The sequence below is a fragment of the Amblyomma americanum genome, chromosome 2 (genome assembly GCF_052857255.1).
Source record: "Amblyomma americanum isolate KBUSLIRL-KWMA chromosome 2, ASM5285725v1, whole genome shotgun sequence".
NCBI lineage: Eukaryota > Metazoa > Arthropoda > Arachnida > Ixodida > Ixodidae > Amblyomma > Amblyomma americanum.
Genome location: NC_135498.1, coordinates 209,747,665 through 209,768,515, shown reverse-complemented (window position 1 = coordinate 209,768,515; position 20,851 = coordinate 209,747,665). Strand labels below are relative to the sequence as shown.

At 42.7% G+C, this 20,851-nt stretch overlaps 1 protein-coding gene across 1 annotated transcript in view; it reads right to left on the bottom strand.

The window, feature by feature from the left end:
- The window catches only part of LOC144120358 (uncharacterized), a 333,822-nt gene that overhangs the window by 300,771 nt on the left and 12,200 nt on the right, over positions 1-20,851 (bottom strand). The window contains exon 3 of the mRNA XM_077652721.1: positions 19,387-19,493. Within this exon, the coding sequence (XP_077508847.1) occupies positions 19,387-19,493 (107 nt within the window). The remainder of the gene's footprint in view (positions 1-19,386; positions 19,494-20,851) is intronic.

The window sequence follows — 20,851 nt, the reverse complement described above, 5'->3', positions numbered from 1 at the left end:
TGATTTGCTTAGCCCACCAGCTTCGTGGCATTCTCTCTGCATTCCACGATTTGTGCATGTTATGCTTCCTTTTTTCCTTCCACATAATCCAAATGAACCCATTTTATTACCACTTCCCGAGGACACTGCGTTTTTCCCCCAATGCTTACGGTATTTCCGCGAATAGTACTGCTTAAAAATTAGCTGTCATGTTGTGGTCCAGCATTGCCTCTTCTCAGGACGTGACCTGTCTTCCAGCATACCTTTTAACGTTTCTTTAAACCATATGGACCATCCTCACTCTCTTCTCTTTTAGAAAGCTCGCAATCAAACTGCGTCGAATATGTATACTTCATATTGTGACGAAGACGACGACGCTGGCAGTGGAGCGGTACGGAGCGCTCGCGCTAGGCTAGCAGCCATTAAATCACCCCTCTGCCATCATTCATCGCGGCTCATTTTTCTGATGGCCGCCACGTAACATTTGGTGTGAGGTGCTGGAGAATCATCGCCATCCTTGTCCCGGAGCTTCGGCGTCCCGCGCCTGCCGTAGTCGTCGGCCTTGTGTACCTGGTCCGCCCCGCCCGGCTGTGTCCCAGCCCGCAAGGCCTGAACCGACCTCACCGCTCACCAAAGCCTCGTCCCCGCCTGGACCACAAGACACGACGAGCTGACGACGTTGCCGCGCCCAGAATGACTCGACCTACCCGAGACGCTGCCCACACTCGAGGACACCACCCCTCTGGTCAGGCTGTTCGGTGCGTCTAAGGACCTCGGCCGTTGTCTCTTGGCAACCTGCGCCCGGATGCTTCATGGACCGGAACTCATTCGCTCATCTTTCACTGTGGCGGTCACCACTTCACAAATTTGTCATTACTGTTCTACAATTCTCTTAAGCCCATCACCATTTCGCTCGTCTCTCTATTACTGATCGGGACGATCGCTCGGTGGCCCGGGTAGTGTGACGAAGACGGCGCAGGTGGCAGTGGCGTGGGACAGAGCGCTCGCAGTAGGCCAGAGGCCATTAAATGATCTCTTTGCCATCGTTCACCACGACTCTTTTTTCTCCTGGCCGCCACGTAACAACATAGTGTAGATACTCTTGAGGCTTGAGCGAAATTCAGATTTGTTCTCATGTCTCAGTGTTGCCGTGAGCGAAATTCTGCTGCCTACTTCTCACAGCTCTTTCTCGATAACATTTCTCCACTGTCAGTACCACGCGTCTGTATAGCTTCAGGAGCATCTGTCAACGACTTGCTACGTCCATTTAGAAGAGCACTTATACAGCAGAGCATATTTTCCGGATGTTTTATGTTATTCCACGCAGATTGTTCTTGAAAAATTGAAAAAAAGAGAAATGGTGCCGTCATGGCAGGTGGATTGTGCTGTAAGAACAACATTATCACAAGATAGAGTTCAATTAAAATGCTTGTAATTAGAACAGTCTTAATCCAACTTTACATCGTCTTTCAAATGCAAAGAACAAAGTGGGGAAATTGAAGCCCATAAAGTACAAATTTACTTTTTAAATTCATGGCTGAAAAAAGCGCGAAAGGGAAGACGGACAAATTAAAAGAATCACGAGGACACGGCTTAGCGCATATACTTCTTATTCTTTGTCTTCATCCGTCTGTTTCCTTTCACGCTTTTTTCAATAGCATGGTAATTTGGACCAGTTGGTTGCTATTCTTAACATAGAAAAGATCCGCAAGATAAAGAAAAGCACACAGAAGATCATGAAACAAACACGCCTTTATGGTGCTGCACTTCAAACTCAATTTATTTAAATACACGACGTTTAAATACATTCAGTTCTCGTGAAGTAAAACCTAATCACACTCCTCCAAAAAAGCCATTTCATTACATAGAATTGATAGTGAAGGCGTGCTGATGCAAATGTTAGCAGCTTTCTTAATAAATAAAGCAACGATGATTTCGATATGAAGCTTTTCCTTGGCGTAACGCAAAAACTGCGCTTTGTTGAAGAACGGTTTACGTTTGCAAGTCCGACATTGGACAGCAAGATAGCCGCTGATATAATCCTTTACAAGATTGAAGTGTCCCAGAGCTCTTTCATCAAAACAAGGTCCTGTTTGGCCAATGTGCACTGTTTACAAGTAAAGGAATTAATATAAACGAACCTTTGTAACACATTTTGTGAACTTTGTGACGTGCTTATTATTGCACGGCGCTTTTTTCTTTCTTGTTATCATTGGGCACATTTTTTACACGTTGCTTGGTGCCGAAAAAATAATGTTAATGTTGTTTACGCAAAACGGTGTCCAGTTTTTACGTTTCTGAACCTAAATGCAGTCACCATCTGCCAGTGCCGCATTCTAAATTTCTGCCTGGAGCAAGGCGTGGTATCCCTGAAGGTTCATGCCCTCAAGGAGTTGTGCCGCCGTCCATCGGCCACGCGAGACGACTGTGCAAGATCCTCAACTCTGAATTTTGGCGCCAAGTTCGACTCTACGAAGACTGGCTACAGGTATTCGTCCAAGACCCACGAACAGCAAAATATCCGGGCACAAGTTGGAGGAAATACGCCTAATATAAGATGCTGGCCGCACAGAGCACGGAGTTCTTATGGCAGACTGCCCGCCAACTTCCTCCGCCAAGAAAAAGATGCTGCATTGCTCCTGGCAAGATCACTGTACTTGGTGACGCGCAAATGTCTGAAAAGGTTTTCGGGATCCTTGACAAAGGGCCAAAGTTTTTGTTTTGAGCTCGCTTCAAAAAAGTATGCACTCGTGGCCATGGCACGTGACATCGCTGGAAGGACAAAGGAACGTGACAAAGACTGAGCCACCTGGGAAGGAGCTGATTCCGTGATAAAAAACGTTAGTAGCAGTTCAAATCATCCATTCATGATCAGAAGGCTGTAAGATATTCAAAGGAGCATGTCACTTCATTTCGATGAAGATGGAGGACTTGTAGTTTTGCCCAAATGATTGCACCAAGAAAAAGCTGATCAAGCTACGCAGACAAATATAAACGAAACCAGACTTAAAAATAAATCCCAGAGAAAAACAGCAGTTCGTCTCCTACATGAAATGCGTCTCGATTCCGTCGCAAGTCTAGTCAAGAAATCTGAAAACGGAATCCTAGAACCTTTCTTCTCTTGCAAAACAAACAAGCCCTAATTCACGTTTCGAGTCATTGTCTCATAACAGAACTTTTGGCAATCCGCAGTGGGACAGTAATTGCAAAGGCAGTTAACAAGGTTTCCTTTTCTGGTTCTATGATAGTACGAGGTCGTCCAAGAGCTCAACCAAGAGCTCAATCGGACTGCTTCTCATGTTATCGGTTTCTCCGTTGGCGTTGAAGAAATTTAGTCCTATTATTCCGTACCACGCGATGAATTGTTTAAATCCGTAAGACAGTTGATTGAACAGAGAGAGAACTACCTTTTCGTAATTTTTCTGGTGTCAGCAGTGATAAATTTTTAACGCTTTGAGAATTTTATCTTGAAACACCGGCCATCAATTTTGGTGACCATTTTTAAACTCAAAAGGCAGGCATTTGCATAGGTTCTAACGTATCTACCTTACTGTGTGACTTCTTTCTTTTATTTATTTACAGATACCTTACATGCCTCCGGAGAGGCATTGTGTAAGGGGGGTCAAATACAGAAGTTTGCGCAAAATCGGTTAGAAATACAAACACATAGTAAAGTACAGCAAAACACAATAAAAAAACAGGTGAGTTCAGATACGATGTCGCAATTCACAAAAAGTGATAAAATAAAAACAACTATGAGTCATGTAACCAAAATAGGGGAAATCCACAAAAAGTTATCCAAAAGCAAAATAAAGTATATAAGGCATACATGAGAAACGCTGCGCATCAACCGTACCAAAGAGGCAATAGTCTCAAGCAGCTGAAAACGAAGTTAAATGAATCGTGAGTATATAAATGACGGCCTTAGCGTTATCAATCAGGTGTTTTTAGTAGATGTTTGCGAAAGGTGTCATGATTACCCTGCAGGGCGATGCAATCCGGAAGATCGTTCCAGAGACGGATGGAACACGGGAGTGATGAGAAGTTGAAAGCATATGTGTTGCCGTAAATGCGGGCATAGCTGTACTTATTATGCAATCTATGTGATAAGCAGGAGGGACGATGTAGATGTGCTGGCGGTGAATCAGTGGCATGGAACGGAATTTGCAGCGGATGGAGCGAAATTGCGATCTTTTTTTACAGCCCATCAACATAGTCTTCGAAGAAATCATTCATGTGAAACACAGTTAATCGCTTTTACTAATGACGTTTTTGCAGCTTTGGATCGTTCTTCGATTACTGAGTACATATTCATTGACTTTGCTAAAGCCTTCGAAACCGTCTCTCATCCTCTTCTACTTTTCAAACTTAGCAAACTAAACATAGATAGTAATGTATTAATATGGATTGAGTGTTTTTTAGCTGGTCGTACGTACTCTGTATGTAACAGTTAAAGACCATAATTCTGATCTTTCTTCAGTAACATCGGGCGTTCCCCAAGGATCTGTTCTCGGGCATCTCCTTTTCCTAATATATATTAGTAAATCTTCCTGATCTCATAACATCATCTATTAGGCTGCTCGCTGACGACTGCGTAATTTTCAGAGAAATTTCCAACCCATCTGGTACCCTAGTTCTTTAATCTGACATTAATAACACTTCTGCTTGGTGGGACACTTGGCTAATGAAGCTTAATGCATGTAAATTTAAAGCAATGAAAGTAACACGAACAACTTCCAAAACTAAGCCGCATCCATATATTCTAAATGGCTCCCCCTTAGCTTTTGTTTCTCCATAAAAGTATCTTGTCGTATACATTACCAATGACCTCTCGTGGAAAACGCATATCGAGCACATAACTAACAATGCTAATCGCATGTTTGGTTTCCTTCGCCGTAACTTTTCACTTGCTCCGGTTAGTTTAAAACTACTTCTGTAGAAAACGGTCGTTCGATCTAAAATAGAACATGCGCATTCCGTATGAGACCCTAACATCAAATCACTCCTTAATGCCTTAGAATCTGTCCAGAATCGTTCAGCCCGTTTATCTTGTCTAACTACTCTCGTTCGTCTAGCGTCACAGTCATGAAGCGAACTCTAGACCTTCAAGACCTTTCACTATGGCGTCATCTTTCTAGACTTTAACTTTCCACAAAATATATTACACAAATGAATCGTTAAAACAGTCTTTTCACTGCTCCAAGTTATGTATCATCCCGCATTGATCACCGATTACAAGTTAGAGTTCCAAGCTGCAGAACTAACCAGTACTTTCATTCTTTCCTGCCCAAGACCAGCTCAGACTGGAACCACCTGCCCGCCCGCATCGTCTGCATCCAAGAACCAGAAGCATTCAAATCTGCGCTTATAATAAACTGCACATCTCCAACCAAAAATGTTAACTTTAACCCAACGTCTCGAAACCGACTCGGCTCCTTCATCAGGGGCGACTGAGGGCAGCAGCTAGCCTCTTTTAAGAATGGAGGGGAGGGGGGGGGGTGAAAATAACGACAGCTGTGATGCGCAAGGCGCGGGGGAGGGGGAGGGGTTTTAGGCTGTTAGTCACCCTGGCGCACTGCAGGGAGGTGCTGAATGGCGACTTTTTTTCGTTGCGCTGAAGAACGAAGTCCCTGGGCATATACTGGGGGCAGGTTTCCTTTTGTGCGGTTGATACTGTTCGGGGTGGTTTGGATATGCCAGGATTTTAGAAGGAGCCTCTTGTGGTAATTTGTTTCGGTTCCGAGGATGCGGGTCTCTTCAAAGTTGATTCTATGGTCGGAGTCCTCGGAATGTTCGGGTACTGGATTGCGCTCTCTTGCGAATTTGCGGACGTCGTTCTTATGTTGCCGAATTCTTTGAAATTTTTGGTTTCGCCGATGTAACTTGCGTCGCAGTCGGCGCATGGAATTTGGTAGACAATGCCTTGGGCTCTTTCTCTCGGCGGCCGGTCTTTGGGAACAGGTAGGCAAAGCGCAACAGTGTTTGTGGGCTTATGCGCAACCTGGAGACCCGATTTTTTTTCTAGGTCTTTCATTTTCTTTCATACTTTCATTTCTTTCATACTTTCATTTTCTGTGATTTCATGTTATTCTGTTGTTTGTACTGTGACTACTGTGCCAAATTGTTTACAGATTTGATGTATTGTTGTGCTTCTTCTGCCAAAAAAAAAACAAAAAAAACAGGGGCTGTGGGCTGGTCAAGCTGCCTGCGAGCAGCTTTTTTCCCGCATTCCTCCCATCCAAATGTACGATGGCAAAATAAAAATTATTAGATATTTAAACGATTCCATTGCGTCAGGTGTAATACACTGAAAAGAGAAAGAATAGCGAACTTTCACATTACTGCCGTTTGCTTACTTCGAATAGAATATAAATACAGGGCAGTAGTCGCTTACATCACATGCAATTGTGGCGGCACGGTGGATGATTGTTTCAATGTTGGTGATAATTAGATCTAGCGCTGATGTACTTGACAACGTGACGCGAGTGGCTGTAGAAATTATGTTGGTAAAACCAGTTGAGGTTAATCTAGTAGTGAAATCGAAAGCTGCGTTCCTGTCTTCTAAAATATCAACGTTAAAATCTCCAGAACACGTTAGTTGCATTTAGGTTTCGGAGACATATTCCAAGAACTCTTCCAAAAACTCTAGAAAGCACACCAGGTTGCCACTGGGAGGTCAGTAAACAGCAGATAGGATTTCATCCTTGCTTTGTAATACCAACATTTCATAGTCAACAGTCATTTTGGTATATTCAGGCAAGATATCAAAATTTTTAGTCGCATCAGAGTATATTGCAATACCACCACCTCTTCGGTCTGTACGGTTATGAAAGAATCCTCTGTACCCATATAGGTTAAGGGTATCGCAGCCGTTGTAGTACCATGTTTCAGTCAACATAATTGTATTAAATTTAAAGCTAAACTGGTTTAAAAGGCTATTGATAGCATCATCTTTGTTTATTGCCGAATGGGTGTTCAAATGTAGGACAGATGTGCTCGACAAAGAGGGAGGAAAAACGGATTCTGGTAGTGCAAATGCTTGATATTCCGTACTGAATGGCAAATGCGCTTTTTGATAGTTAATTTATCTTTGGAAGGTCGCATTCTCCAGCAATCTGTATTATCTTAGAGGTTTCTGTCTGCTTCGCAAATATTTTGCCATTGAACGAGCACACTGATTTCCATTTATGTTCTGTTTTCCTCTTACTGGCCAGACCAAGCAGCCGTTTAAGCGCAGGACAAAGATGTTCATTGACATATACAGGTGCTAAACCATTATCGGGGTCATTGCCATTGAAACCTAAGTCTGTGTTGGTAAGCCTAGCCTTCTTTGCTTTCCTGAGTACCACATCACGTTTTGCGCGTGATTTAAATTGCACTATTATGTTTGAATTGTCTGGGTTGCGGGTTGGAACTCGATGGCAGACTTCAATATCATCAGGCGTGACTGGGAATTCGATGGCAGTGCCTATTCTGGATACGATGTCTAGAACATTTTCATCTTCTTTTCTTTCGATACCTTGGATTTCGATGTTTACGTTTCTCGAGTATTGCTCTAGACTTACCATTCTCTTCTCATATTCCTCTGCCTTACTTTCAAGATGATCGCACTTTGCACGAAGTGCTTGGTTTTCGTTTTGCAGGGCAGTGTTTTTTGCAACTTCAGCCTCTAACTTCATTTTCAGTTCTTCAGTTGTGGAATCTGCAAATTCTATGCTTTGGACTATATTTCTTTGTTCATTTCGTATCTCGCGCAGTTCAGTGCGAAGGTCTCGCTCGGACGCCTCACGTAGCAACTTGAGCTCTTGTCGGACCTCGTCTTTAATCTTCAGGATATCTGCTTTTATTTCCTCTTTAAATTTTACCAGATTCTTATCCATACTCAGCAAGTACACACTCACACGTCAAAATTGGCAGCAGCAACGACAGGACTATAGCTAAGGAACAAGTGCACACAAGACACTGACCTGCGGAAAAAGCAGACCGGTGTTCAGGGGTTGATTCCAGTCGTCGTCGCCGCTACCAAGTGATCTCGGTGCGCCAAGTGTGGCTCCTTATAAGTCCCAAGCGTTGATGACTGTGCCACCTGGCGTTGAAACGATCTAGATGGGTTGCTTGTGCTGGTGTACGGCACGTTGACACGTCACCGGTGCAGGCACGTGCGGATGGCTGGCAATTCAGGATTCAGTATCGCTGTATGAGGTAATCTGCGAAAAAAGCATACCGGTGTTCAGGGGTTGATTCCAGTCGTCGTCGCCGCTACCAAGTGATCTCGGTGCGCCAAGTGTGGCTCCTTATAAGTCCCAAGCGTTGATGACCGTGCCACCTGGTGTTGAAACGATCTAGATGGGTTGCTTGTGCTGGTGTACGGCACGTTGACACGTCACCGGTGCAGGCACGTGTGGATGGCTGGCAATTCAGGATTCAGTATCGCTGTATGAGGTAATCTGCGGAAAAAGCAGACCGGTGTTCAGGGGTTGATTCCAGTCGTCGTTGCCGCTACCAAGTGATATGCGAAGATGTGGTCAAGCATCTTGCAACAGATGCAGGTAAGTGAGATGGGGCGGTAGTTTTCGTGCGAGTGCTTGTTGCAACTTTTAAAACCGGTACAACCTTTCCTATTTTCCAATCGGTGGGAAGCTCACCTGCAGATATTGACTGCTTAAAGATATGAAGTAAGATGATGCTGGAGAAAGAAATAGTATTTTTTAGTATTTTTTTATTTAATTTCATCAACACCAGAGGAAGAAGAAAATTTAAGGTTGTCTATCAGGTGTACTATCCCATCGAGTGTAATGTCAACTAGTGCCATGTAGGCGTAACCGAAATCTGGTACATACGGGATGTTAGAATTATCGTTTTCGGTGAATTATCGTTTTCGGCGAAAACAGATGCGAAAAGCGAGCTTGCTAAAAGCTTTAGGACAGTCTATTTTATTTATTTATTTCACATACTTTCAGGGCCCGAAGGCATTACAGAAAGGAGTGGTACAACAAAACAAAAAAATACAGTGCATAGTTACACAAGATAAGTTATATGATGACAGAAAACGCATTTTTCTTGAAGTTCTCAACATGGTAATGGCAGCGATGGAGGGAGGAGGGTCGTTACAGTCAACGCTGGTTTTAGGAATAAAAGAATCATAATACAATTTTGCATATCCTTTTAAACGAACACTCGCCAAAGTCATAAAGGAAAAAAATAACAGTAAGAGAATTTACGTTTCGGCACCACTACGGGTGCCTTGTTCACAATGGGATGAAAAACGAGACGGGCTGCTGCTTATGTAGGGAAAACGTTGCGTATCGTGCGGCCGCAGGGCAATCTACCCGAGATATACATCCGCACGATACGCAACATTTTCCCTACATAAGCAGCAGCCCATCTCGTTTTTCATCCCATTGTGAACAAGGCACCCGTAGTGGTGCCGAAACGTCAATTCTCTTACGGTTATTTTTTTTCCTTTATGACTTTGGCGAGTGTTCGTTTAAAAGGATATGCTGAATTTCCCTCGCCAGACGGGTTTCCGTCGAACCCTCAACTATAATACAATTTTGTTCTCGAAAATGGAACACCGACTTTAAATATATGATCGGAACGGGATGAAATGTATGAAGGGCTCGAAAAAAGATGATCCTTTAACAGAGGGTCATGGTGATACAGTCTGTGGAAAAGACACAGTCGAAAACACTTTCGGCGCAAAGAAAGGTCTGGTAAGGCCTTTCATAGAAGTAATGCTGGCGTAACGGCAATAGTTAGATAAGATAAAACGCGCTGCACGATTTTGAATGGATTCTAGTGTGTTTAACAGTGTGATTATATTAGGATCCCAAACTGCAGATGCATATTATAACTTTGGTCGTACTAATGTTTTATAAAGGGTTAGTTTAATCGGCAGAGGCGCGGTAGAGAAATTTCGGCGCAAGTATCCAAGAGTCCTGTTGGCGTTATTTGCGACATGTTCGACGTGTCTATGCCATGATAAGTTACGTGAGATATGAATGCCTAGGTATTTATAGGAGTTAACTGATTCAAGGGGAATGTCGTGAAGAACATAAGTACGCTTGTTATCAGTGATGTTAGTGCGACGTGACACATGCATCGTTTTACATTTATTAACGTTTAGTCGCATGCACCACTTATCACACCAGTTAAATACGCTTGTGAGATCATACTGAAAATAAATAGAATCAGTTTGGTTAGATATTTTGTGATAGATGACACAGTCGTCTGCGAAAAGCCTGATAGAAGAATGAGAGATGCATTCAGGAATATCGTTAATGTAAATTAGGAAGAGAAGAGGTCCCAGTGCCGACCCTTGTGGTACACCGGATGTCACAGAGGTGTGAGAGGAGGAACAGCCGTTAGCAGAGACATATTGAGTTCGATTCGATAAGAAGCTTTTAATCCAGTTCAGTACGTTAGGGTCAATGTTAAGCATGCTAAGCTTAAGAATTAGGAGATCGTGGGGAACAGTATCAAAAGCTTTCGCGAAGTCCAAAAACACGCAGTCTACATCTATGTTCAAGTCAGTGTAAGCAAAAAGGTCATTAGTAAAACATACAAGCTGTGTTTCACATGAAAATATCTTCCTGAAACCGTGTTGTTCTGCTGAAAAGAAGGAATTAGACTCAAGGAAATCAATCAGATGAGAGTATATGATATGATCCAAAATTTGACATGGTATACTTGTGAGTGATATAGGACGATAGTTATCGGGAGAATGAGTGTTACCTGATTTTGGTACTGGAACAACCTTGCCAACCCTCCAATCGCCTGGAAATACTGAGGAACAGAGTGACTGGGAAAAAAGCATTGAAAGCATAATAGAAGAGTAGGGTTCAGTGAGTTTTAGCATTTTAGAGCTGATTGCATCGTCACCGGGTGAAGAAGACATTTTCAAGTTTCCAACCAACTTTTGCACGCCGACCCAGTCAATACTGATAGGATCCATTGGCAAATAAGCGAAAGTAGTTACAGACGGTACAATATTAGCACTTTTCTGGAAAACGGAAGCAAACGCATCATTTAAAACGGAAGATCACTGGTTCGGAGGAATGGAAATATTGTCAGAACGGGTTAGTTGAATTACCTTATCTTCTTTGCCCCCAACAATATTCCAGAATTTACGCGGATTAGATTGCAGAAGTGATGGGAGGGTGTTGTCAAAAAAGTTCTGTTTTGTATCTTTAACAGCTATTAAATATTCAGCATGAATGCGATGATATGCTGTCCAGCGTTCAGGAAGGTTAGATGCTTTAGCGCGACGAAAAATACGCTTCTTTTTGTTGCATAAGCGGCGTAGGGTTTTGGTAAACCACGGAGAGGTAGTATTTGAGACAAGCCTAATTTTAGGTACGTATCTATCTATTAATTCTATCAGTTTATTTTTGTACAATGACCAGTTTTCTTCAATAGTAAGTTCGGAAAGGTTTTGAGTGTAGTCGGCAAAGAATGATTCTAGTTCAGATGTGATGGACGTGGTATCGGCGGCATTGTAATCACATATGGTCTTAATTATTTTCTTAGGACGAACATTCTTCCTAATTGTGAAGTGAAGCAGTGAGTGGTCACTCAGTACTTCCAGGTACGTTGGCGGAGAGACCAAATCTGGAGCTGTAGTAAAACAGAGGTCTAAAATATTAGTCGATGTGCTGGTGGTACGTGTGGGTTTGTTAACTAGCTGGGTTAGATTAAAATCTGCGCAGGTGTCTAAAAAATTAGTGCACTCGGAGGATGGCTGCTTAAGGGAGGGAATACAGTTTCGCCACACTATGTTTGGGAAGTTAAAGTCACCCAGTAGGAATAAGTGTGATTTCGGGTGTCGAACAATTGATTTATTCAGGGCATCATGAAGGTCGACGCAAAAAGTAGTAGGTGAGGATGGGGATCTATAACAAGCGCAATAGATAAGGTCACCCGTTGGAAAGCTAACATGGATGCAAACGATTTCTAGTGGGGAATCAATAGAGATAGCAAAGGAATTGATAGCAGAGCTCACGGCAATCAGTACACCTCCGCCTGCTCGGAAATCGAGGTCGTATCTGTAAAAGTTATGTTTTTTCGCAGTCTAGTATTTCGCTGTTCTTTATTTTTGCTGAGAGCCAAGTTTCGGTGAGCACAACAATATCAGCCGAGCATGCATCGATATGTGACGATAGTCATGTACGTTTGTTGATGACACTTCGCACATTAGTGAAAAGGAAGCTATATGCAGTCTGTTTGCGTTTGATCATGAGATAGCTATGCTGAGCTTGAATGTGTGGTGGGTGAACCTGGTGGTGTGATGTCTCTTTTTGGGGTAATTGCACTCCTGGCTGGTCCGATTTCGCATACTTCGTCAGTAGCTGCACAATAAGCGTAGCATTTTTTACCTATGATCAATTTTTTGTGGCGTAAGAAATAGAATTGGCCGCTAGCCTTGCCGAAATCATTAAGGGCTTTCCGCGATTTACGGGTAGCTTTACAAAAATCTTCGACGATAGAAGCGCCTTCTTTAAACTTTGATTTTTGTGAAAGTATATATTCTCGAGTTTTATAGGACGCAAACTTAGCAATAACAGGTCGTGTTTTGCCATTTCCAAAGCTGCCTAACCTATGAGTTTTCTGAATCGCGACTTCCGAGGAATTCAGGTTGAGACATTTGGAAAGAAAGTGTTGGATCTGGGCTTCCGATTGTGCCCACGTTTCTGACGAATTGTCAGAGATGCCATAGAATATTAAGTTGTCGCGTCTTGACTGGTCCTCCAGCTCGTCCAGTCTGGATGCGAGCGCAACGTTCTCATTTGAAACAGCCTCTTGGACTGCTGCAGTAAGATCGATACTAGAAGGCATGTTTTCGAGACACTCAACCGCGGCTTCCATAGCAGTCATCCTGTTAGAAAGGTCTGAAACAGTGTCGGACAGCGCTTCCTGGTTAACCTTGAGTTCAGCAAAGGCATTCATCATTTCTTCATGTCGTATCAAACTTGGACGATAAAGCAGCTATCGCGGCCATAACTTCACCATGCAGACGGTCCACATCCTTGTTAGGACCACGATTTAGTTCTACATCGCCGGAAAGTAACAGCAACATTGCAGTGGATACACAATCATTCAAGGTGGCAGCAAGCACTTGTGGGCAAGGGAAGAGCGCCAAACATACATTGCTTGTACGTTTGCAAAATAGTGATTCAGGTTGACTAACCTGCACAAGAAAGCAGAATGGAGAACTTAGCGACCGCATGGTAGCCGCTCTCCCATGCCCACTGGAAGCGCCTCGTAGATGCCAGTTGCCTAAATAGGGCGGCGCAGTGCTGCCGCTGACGGATGCGTCGATGTTCCACGAGACTCGGAGGTGAAGGTGATGACGTCTACGGTGCTCAGATAAGGCCCGTTGTCAGCTGTTGGTAGTCGCAGATCCAGGCCAAATTCCCAAGCAGATATCGATGCATAACACGTGTCAGTCGGTGAGAACGGGAAGCCGTAGACAGCAAGCTGCACAAGAAAGCAGAATGGAGAACTTAGCGACCGCATGGTAGCCGCTCTCCCATGTCCACTGGAAGCGCCTCGTAGATGCCAGTTGCCTAAATAGGGGCGGCGCAGTGCTGCCGCTGACGGATGCGTCGATGTTCCACGAGACTCGGACGTGAAGGTGATGACGTCTACTGTGCTCAGATAAGGCCCGTTGTCAGCTGTTGGTAGTCGCAGATCCAGGCCAAATTCCCAAGCAGATATCGATGCATAACACGTGTCAGTCGGTGAGAACGGGAAGCCGTAGACAGCAAGCTGCACAAGAAAACAGAATGGAGAACTTAGCGACCGCATGGTAGCCGCTCTCCCATGCACATTGGAGTAGGGGGTGTTGTTAACGTCATGTACTGAGATATCATTACTGACCCTATTCTGACTTATTGTTTTCCAGAACTGGCTTGGATTATCCTTAAGTAGCGCAAGAAGGTCTTTTGAAAAATATATATTTTTTACATCACAGAGGGCTAAACAATATAGGATTAGATAGGTTTTAGATTTAACCCACGTGGATGGCGTACATTCGTGCTTTGAATTTCTATACAATCGTTTTTTCTTATTTCTCATGCGTTGATGCTTTCGTGTAAACCAGGGATTAGATTGGCCATTTGATAGCGTCATAAGTGGAATGTTTGCTTACAAGTTCTGCGAGCTTGTCTCTAAAAAGAATCCAGTTATCTTCTACTGACCTGTCTTGAATAGAAGGCTTCAGGATATAATCAGAAAACACTTGAAGTTCATCATTTATTCGACTGTAATCTCCTCTGTTATAGTCGCGAATCTTTTTTTTCGTGATGCCAGTGAACGGAAGTGGAATGTTAATTGTCAGTTGAAGTAAATTGTGGTCGCTCAAACCGTCTAAGTAATTTATGTCACACACTGTGTAAGGGGCTGATGTAAAGATGAGGTCTAATCCATGGGGACCACGGGTGGGTTGGGTAACCTTTTGAAATAGGCTGAAATCTAAAGTCATATTTTTGAAGCTTGTTGAAGCAGTACAAGGGGATGAGAGCTTTGTCTAGTCGATCTGTGGAAAATTGAAGTCCCCGAGTAGATAAGTAACATCAGCCTGGAACAGCTCAAATGCCCTCGTAAACTTACACCTAGTTTATCTGAAAATGAGTCATCGGAGTTCGGTGCGCGGTAACAGTTGCCTATCAAAAGTTTGATGGAGGAAATAATGCAAGCTGCCCAAATGATCTGAAGATCGGAATGGGTATTGATAGCAAATGATGCGAGCGATTTTTTTATGCCTAAGAGTACGCCCCCGCCTCGCTTATGAATGCGATCACGCCTATATATTATATGAGTTGGAGCCAGAAAGAACTTCGCTGTCTTTGATATCGGGATGTAGCAATGTATCGGTTAAAGCTATATTATCAGAGTCACTGTCTTCGAGAAAAGATGAGGCATGAGCGCTCTTGGATAAGATACTTCGGATATTAGTAAATGATAAGCGCATTAAGAATTCACTAAAGTGCCTTCATGTTAAAAGAATTTTTAAATATGTCGATGATTACTTAATGATTCTTGATAATTCGCATATCTCATCCCTTGACGACGCAGTTGCGGAGATTATCAATATGCTTTCAAAGCCGCAGCAGGAGGCTTAAAGTTCACGTACGAACTTCCCTGAGAAACAGCATATAGTTTTTAGAGCACAGAATTACTTTCATAACCAACCACATGTTCGGGATGTGTAACCCTAGATCACAAAAGACCCTTCGCCCTTTCAATAGCGCTCATTGTAAAGTCATAAAACGCGGGATTGTCATGAACTGCATCAACGCCACCTTGGAAAATATTTGCCCACATCCCATGACCGATAGTTTCAATCAACAAGTCGAGCGCCTGCACATGTTTGGTCTCCCTTATGACTATATTTCAGCTGTTTTGTGAGAGCTTAATGTAAAAAAGAAACAGGCATAAAAAATCGGCGGATAAAAAATCAAACAGCAAAACACTCAGCTAATTCCGTATCTACATAGGATATGCTGCAAACTGAAGAAAAATGCCGGCCGATACAGCGAAAACGTTGTTTTTTCTGCAGCATTCACGCTGGCAAAAATTTGGCCATTGATAACAAGAAAGAAGGATTCGTGTAAGATTAACACGTCACAAAGTTCAAAAAATGTGCTACAAAGGTCATTTACAGTATTCATCTTGTAAAAGAGTATACATTGGCCAAACAGGGCGTTGTTTTAATGAGATAGCGCTAGCACTTCAGTCTTGTAAAGGATAGTATCAGCGGCCATCTGCATGTACATTGTCGGACTTGGAAATATAGACCAATGTTCAACAAGGCGCAGGTTCTTGGTTACGCCAAGAGAAAGCTTCAGCGTGAAATCATCGACGGTTTCTTATTAAGAAAGCTGGTGCCTATTGCGTCAGCGCGCCCTTACTTCATTGCTTGAGTATAAAATGGCTTTTTCCATGTTCTTCACTTTACAGCAGGCATGCAGTGGAGTCCAATGGAAAGCTGTTTACTAAGATTATACCGGACTCTGTGCCTAGCAAACATCCGATACAGCCTCCCCGTTCTCTTCAATGTGGACATTTCTTGCTTGCGGTTCTTTGAGAGCATTCAAGCGGAAGCTCACAATGCATTCCTTGGATTACCGCGGTGCACCTCTAACAAAGTCATGATTGAGGAAGCACGTGCCTGCACGATGTCGATATATTTATCCAATGAACCATTCCGTGTGTATTTACGCTTGCTTACTGATGGATCTGTGCCACCAATGGCTTCGAAAGCAGCTGTGGTGATACCCGATCGATTGGCAGATAACTTTCAAATTCATTCTGGGTCATATTTCACAACGCCCACTGCTGCTGAACTTGCGGTTATCTATCTATCTATCTATCTATCTATCTATCTATCTATCTATCTATCTATCTATCTATCTATCTATCTATCTATCTATCTATCTATCTATCTATCTATCTATCTATCTATCTATCTATCTATCTATCTATCTATCTATCTATCTATCTATCTATCTATCTATCTATCTATCTATCTATCTATCTATCTATCTATCTATCTATCTATCTATCTATCTATCTATCTATCTATCTATCTATCTAACTATCTATCTATCTATCTATCTATCTATCTATCTATCTATCTATCTATCTATCTATCTATCTATCTATCTATCTATCTATCTATCTATCTATCTATCTATCTATCTATCTATCTATCTATCTATCTATCTATCTATCTATCTATCTATCTATCTATCTATCTATCTATCTATCTATCTATCTATCTATCTATCTATCTATCTATCTATCTATCTATCTATCTATCTATCTATCTATCTATCTATCTATCTATCTATCTATCTATCTATCTATCTATCTATCTATCTATCTATCTATCTATCTATCTATCTATCTATCTATCTATCTATCTATCTATCTATCTATCTATCTATCTATCTATCTGTCTGTCTGTCTGTCTGTCTGTCTGTCTGTCTGTCTGTCTGTCTGTCTGTCTGTCTGTCTGTCTGTCTGTCTGTCTGTCTGTCTGTCTGTCTGTCTGTCTATCTATCTATCTATCTATCTATCTATCTATCTATCTATCTATCTATCTATCTATCTATCTATCTATCTATCTATCTATCTATCTATCTATCTATCTATCTATATATATATCTATCTATCTATCTATCTATCTATCTATCTATCTATCTATCTATCTATCTATCTATCTATCTATCTATCTATCTATCTATCTATCTATCTATCTATCTGGCTTTTTCGGAGGAAAGTGATTATTTTTGTCACGAGAACCGAATGTATTTAAACGTCGAGCTCTTCAAATAAAAATCAGTTGGAAGTGCAGCACCGTTCTCGTTTTTGTACCTATAGCTACATTAAGCTAGGATTTCGAGCCTTCAGCGTGGCCAAGCCGTGGCCGCCGTGGCGGTGCCGTGGCTGGTCACGTGGTGCGGAGCAGCTGCCGCCGACGAAACCGAGTGGGGGGAGTGGAGAGGGGCAGGGGGGAAAGAGTGAATCCGCATACAGGGACGAAGATGAAGAACGAACGCCGAACGAAATGCAGCGGCGAAAGAGTGACTGCAATTCGACTGAGCGGGTTCCACTCGGCCAGTTGCAGCTATCTCGTCACTCTAGGTTTAACCAAAGCTAAAGCACAGCCATTTTTTTCCTCGTCTTCTGTGAGCTCTTTATTTATCCTGCTAATATGTTGTGCTTTTTTCAGCCTTGCATGTCAGCCAACTTGCGCAACTTTTCCTTATTCACTTTATAAAATTTCGGAATCGGCATTGTGGCGTGATAGTGGAAGCGGTAAAGATGTCTCCCAGCACCCCTAATGTGCCTTTCCCGTGTCGTGTGTTCATAAAACACGGCTCTGCACGTGTCGTAACCTCGTAAACTCTAGAGCCTCGTACGTCATAAAACACATGGAGTGCATGAGTATTTACCGAAATAACTGTTCAAGTGGCGCCAAATTATCAATGTGCAGCATGGGACAGGATACCTATCGCTGTTTCGACACCATGCTCAAGTTAGATATCTCGAGCGACAATGATGAATCCGGCTTTTTAAAATTGAGCTCACCTGCAATTTCACCGGCTTTCAATTTCAAATTACGATCTTGCGCCTTAAAGCAAATTAAGATATAGAGAAAAGTTTGAAAGTTTAACTGTCACAAGCAATACTTTACATAATAAAATACGGTGCTTTTCGGACAAAAGAAAATTGTTAAATGGTTCCTAAAAACTCACAGTTACGAAAATATATTCAAAGGCGGCAGTTTCATGGAAAACGCAATCCTTTCTGCAAACAAATCCTAATGAAAACAAAAGAGACTATTGTTCAAACGAAATTTATATCCATGCATTTCATCAAGCATTCCATAGGTGCGGTCATAAGAATAGCTGAAGTTTATGTTATGAAAAGCACGTTGCTGCTTTACAGCAAATTTAAGGCACTACATTTCGTTACATTGCAACTGTTTCATGTTCCTTTTAACAAAAGTGAAGAGTGGGTATTGCTGTTGCAGTTGCAGAAAGACTATTATAATAAGTAATGCCTGCAAATTCCAAGCTGGGACGTCTACAATCACTTTTTTCTTGGTAACAAAGAGCCATGACGTGAGGATGAATCCTCACGTACAGTTAATAGATTCAAAATTTGGTGCTGCAACTGATGAACAAAAAAGGTTGTGTTCTTTTCATCCAACTTTATCATGTGCATAATGTCTGCCTCGCCACACAATCCAACTCCACAATCCGCAGAAATGTTTATAGAATAGTTTGGAACTTACAGTGTGTGTAGGTCACAATTGCAAATTATCTCGTTCGGTACACCGAAAGACGGGAATTATTTGCATACTCGGAGCATGCAGCTGATCTAACCAAATCAACCAACATGGTGAGGCTGGTGAGAACAACCTTTAAGTAATGGTTATGGCTATTGTTTATGGGGGTTAAACGTTCCAAAGCGACTCAGGCTATGAGGGACGCCGTAGTGAAGGGCTCTGGAAATTTCGAACTTTAGTAATCTATGTTTCGGCATGGGACCTACGTTACATAGCGGTGCGTTTTTTGCAAAACGCCGTAAAAGACAAGTGTGATTCGTGATGTAAAAGTGGGCTGGTTAGGAAATGTGTGTGTAAAGGAAGCCAGCAGTCGCGGAAACCAGGGAAAGCATAGGGGAATGTTTTTTATTTAGAAAAAGTGATGTTAATCAAGTGGAAATATGACGAGTAAGTATTTTATGCCCTAAATTGATTAGAAAGTAGAAGGAAAAGCAACCATAGGCGACCAGGTGCCTGCTGTGTTCCCCTCCATATTCCAGTGAAATGTAGTCGTATTTCTGCCTCTTACAATGCAGAGCAAGACGTATGAGGAGGGCTTTCATACTCACCGAAGTAAAGCGGGTTCTGGTGCACGTACTCCATCCCCTTGTGCTTCCTCCAGCTGAGCGTGTAGCACATGAACTTGGGAAGCTGCGAGTACGACTGCTCGATGGACCTGGGGGACACGGATAGCCGGATAAGCGGTGTGCCTTGCCTCTGTATTCTATGCTCGCATCATCGACGACAAAAGGGCGATGAAAAGAGGGCGTTGCCTGCGAGTACGGTCTATACGCTTGCAACTTTTTCTGCCCCTAGCAATAGTATTTCTCAGAGAATGCTGTTATATATACATGTGGCACGGGAACCCACTTCCGCCAGTATTTATCACGTACTGCTGACGGCAAGCAGACCAGAAGAGGGACAAGAAGGTTTGGTGCGGCGATATTAGTACGGACACCCAGTCGTCTGGTATGAAATAACAGTCGCTGACGGCCATCTCTTTTTGAAGATGGACCGTCTGTACATTACGCGTAACCTGTGTGAAAAGCCCCGAACTCCACATAATCACCCGCCTGATCGTAAGACATCACAAACAATATTGCAGTTGTCGCCGAGAATAAAGTGCGGAGGACTAAAAAGTGGTGATGAATGTTTTTATAGCATATTGTAAAGAACAAAAGGCGGAAGTACAAAGGCAGAAAGTCACACAGATCCCATATTATTCAATTTAATGCGAAAGAATGGGCTTTTCTTTGCATGAGTGACTGATCAGAGGCACACTCATGATGACTGATTCAATTTTCTGTCTTTCCTTAGCGGACCGCAAAAGACGATTTCTTTCGGGTGAAAACCTCCGGATTAGCGCTGTGTAGAAGGCGACGGTGAGCGGGCACTGCCGCCGGACGGAGCGCTCGTTCTAGGCAGTGGTACGTAGAAGACGGCCACGAGGAGCGCTCGCGCTAGGCACAGACACGCAAGAGAAGATTTTGCTAGGCTCGGAACGTCCGGATTACAGCTTTCGCTCTAACAAAACGATAAAAGAGATCACGCAGAACACACAATGTCTGTGAACGACTGCCGCCAAATTGCCCAGCTTTACTTTCACCCAGAAATGCAAAAGCGACATGTACGGCAATTCGACGAACGAGGGCTATAGCAATATTAATGGGTTGCTCTATTGGGGATAAGTGAGGAAACAAATTTGAGGACACCGAAGCTGTCAGCTTAAATGTGTAAGGAAACAACGTGAACACTCCCATCAGCGGTTCCTCTTGCCCACGCAGACAAAAAAAAACTTCTTCTATTTTCACACTCGCAATTATTATTATAAAGACCACATGGCATACAATAAAATACAAAACAATCTATCTTTATTTCCTAAACATAACTGGATGGCCTTTTGGCCTAGAAGCTACAGGCAAGCTTCATGAAGTCCAGGAGACGATTATATGGCAAAGAGCACAGTAAAAAAGTGAAAAATAAAAAGGTTGTAATAAAGACAAAAAAGAGGAGGTAAATGAGATAACTGACCGT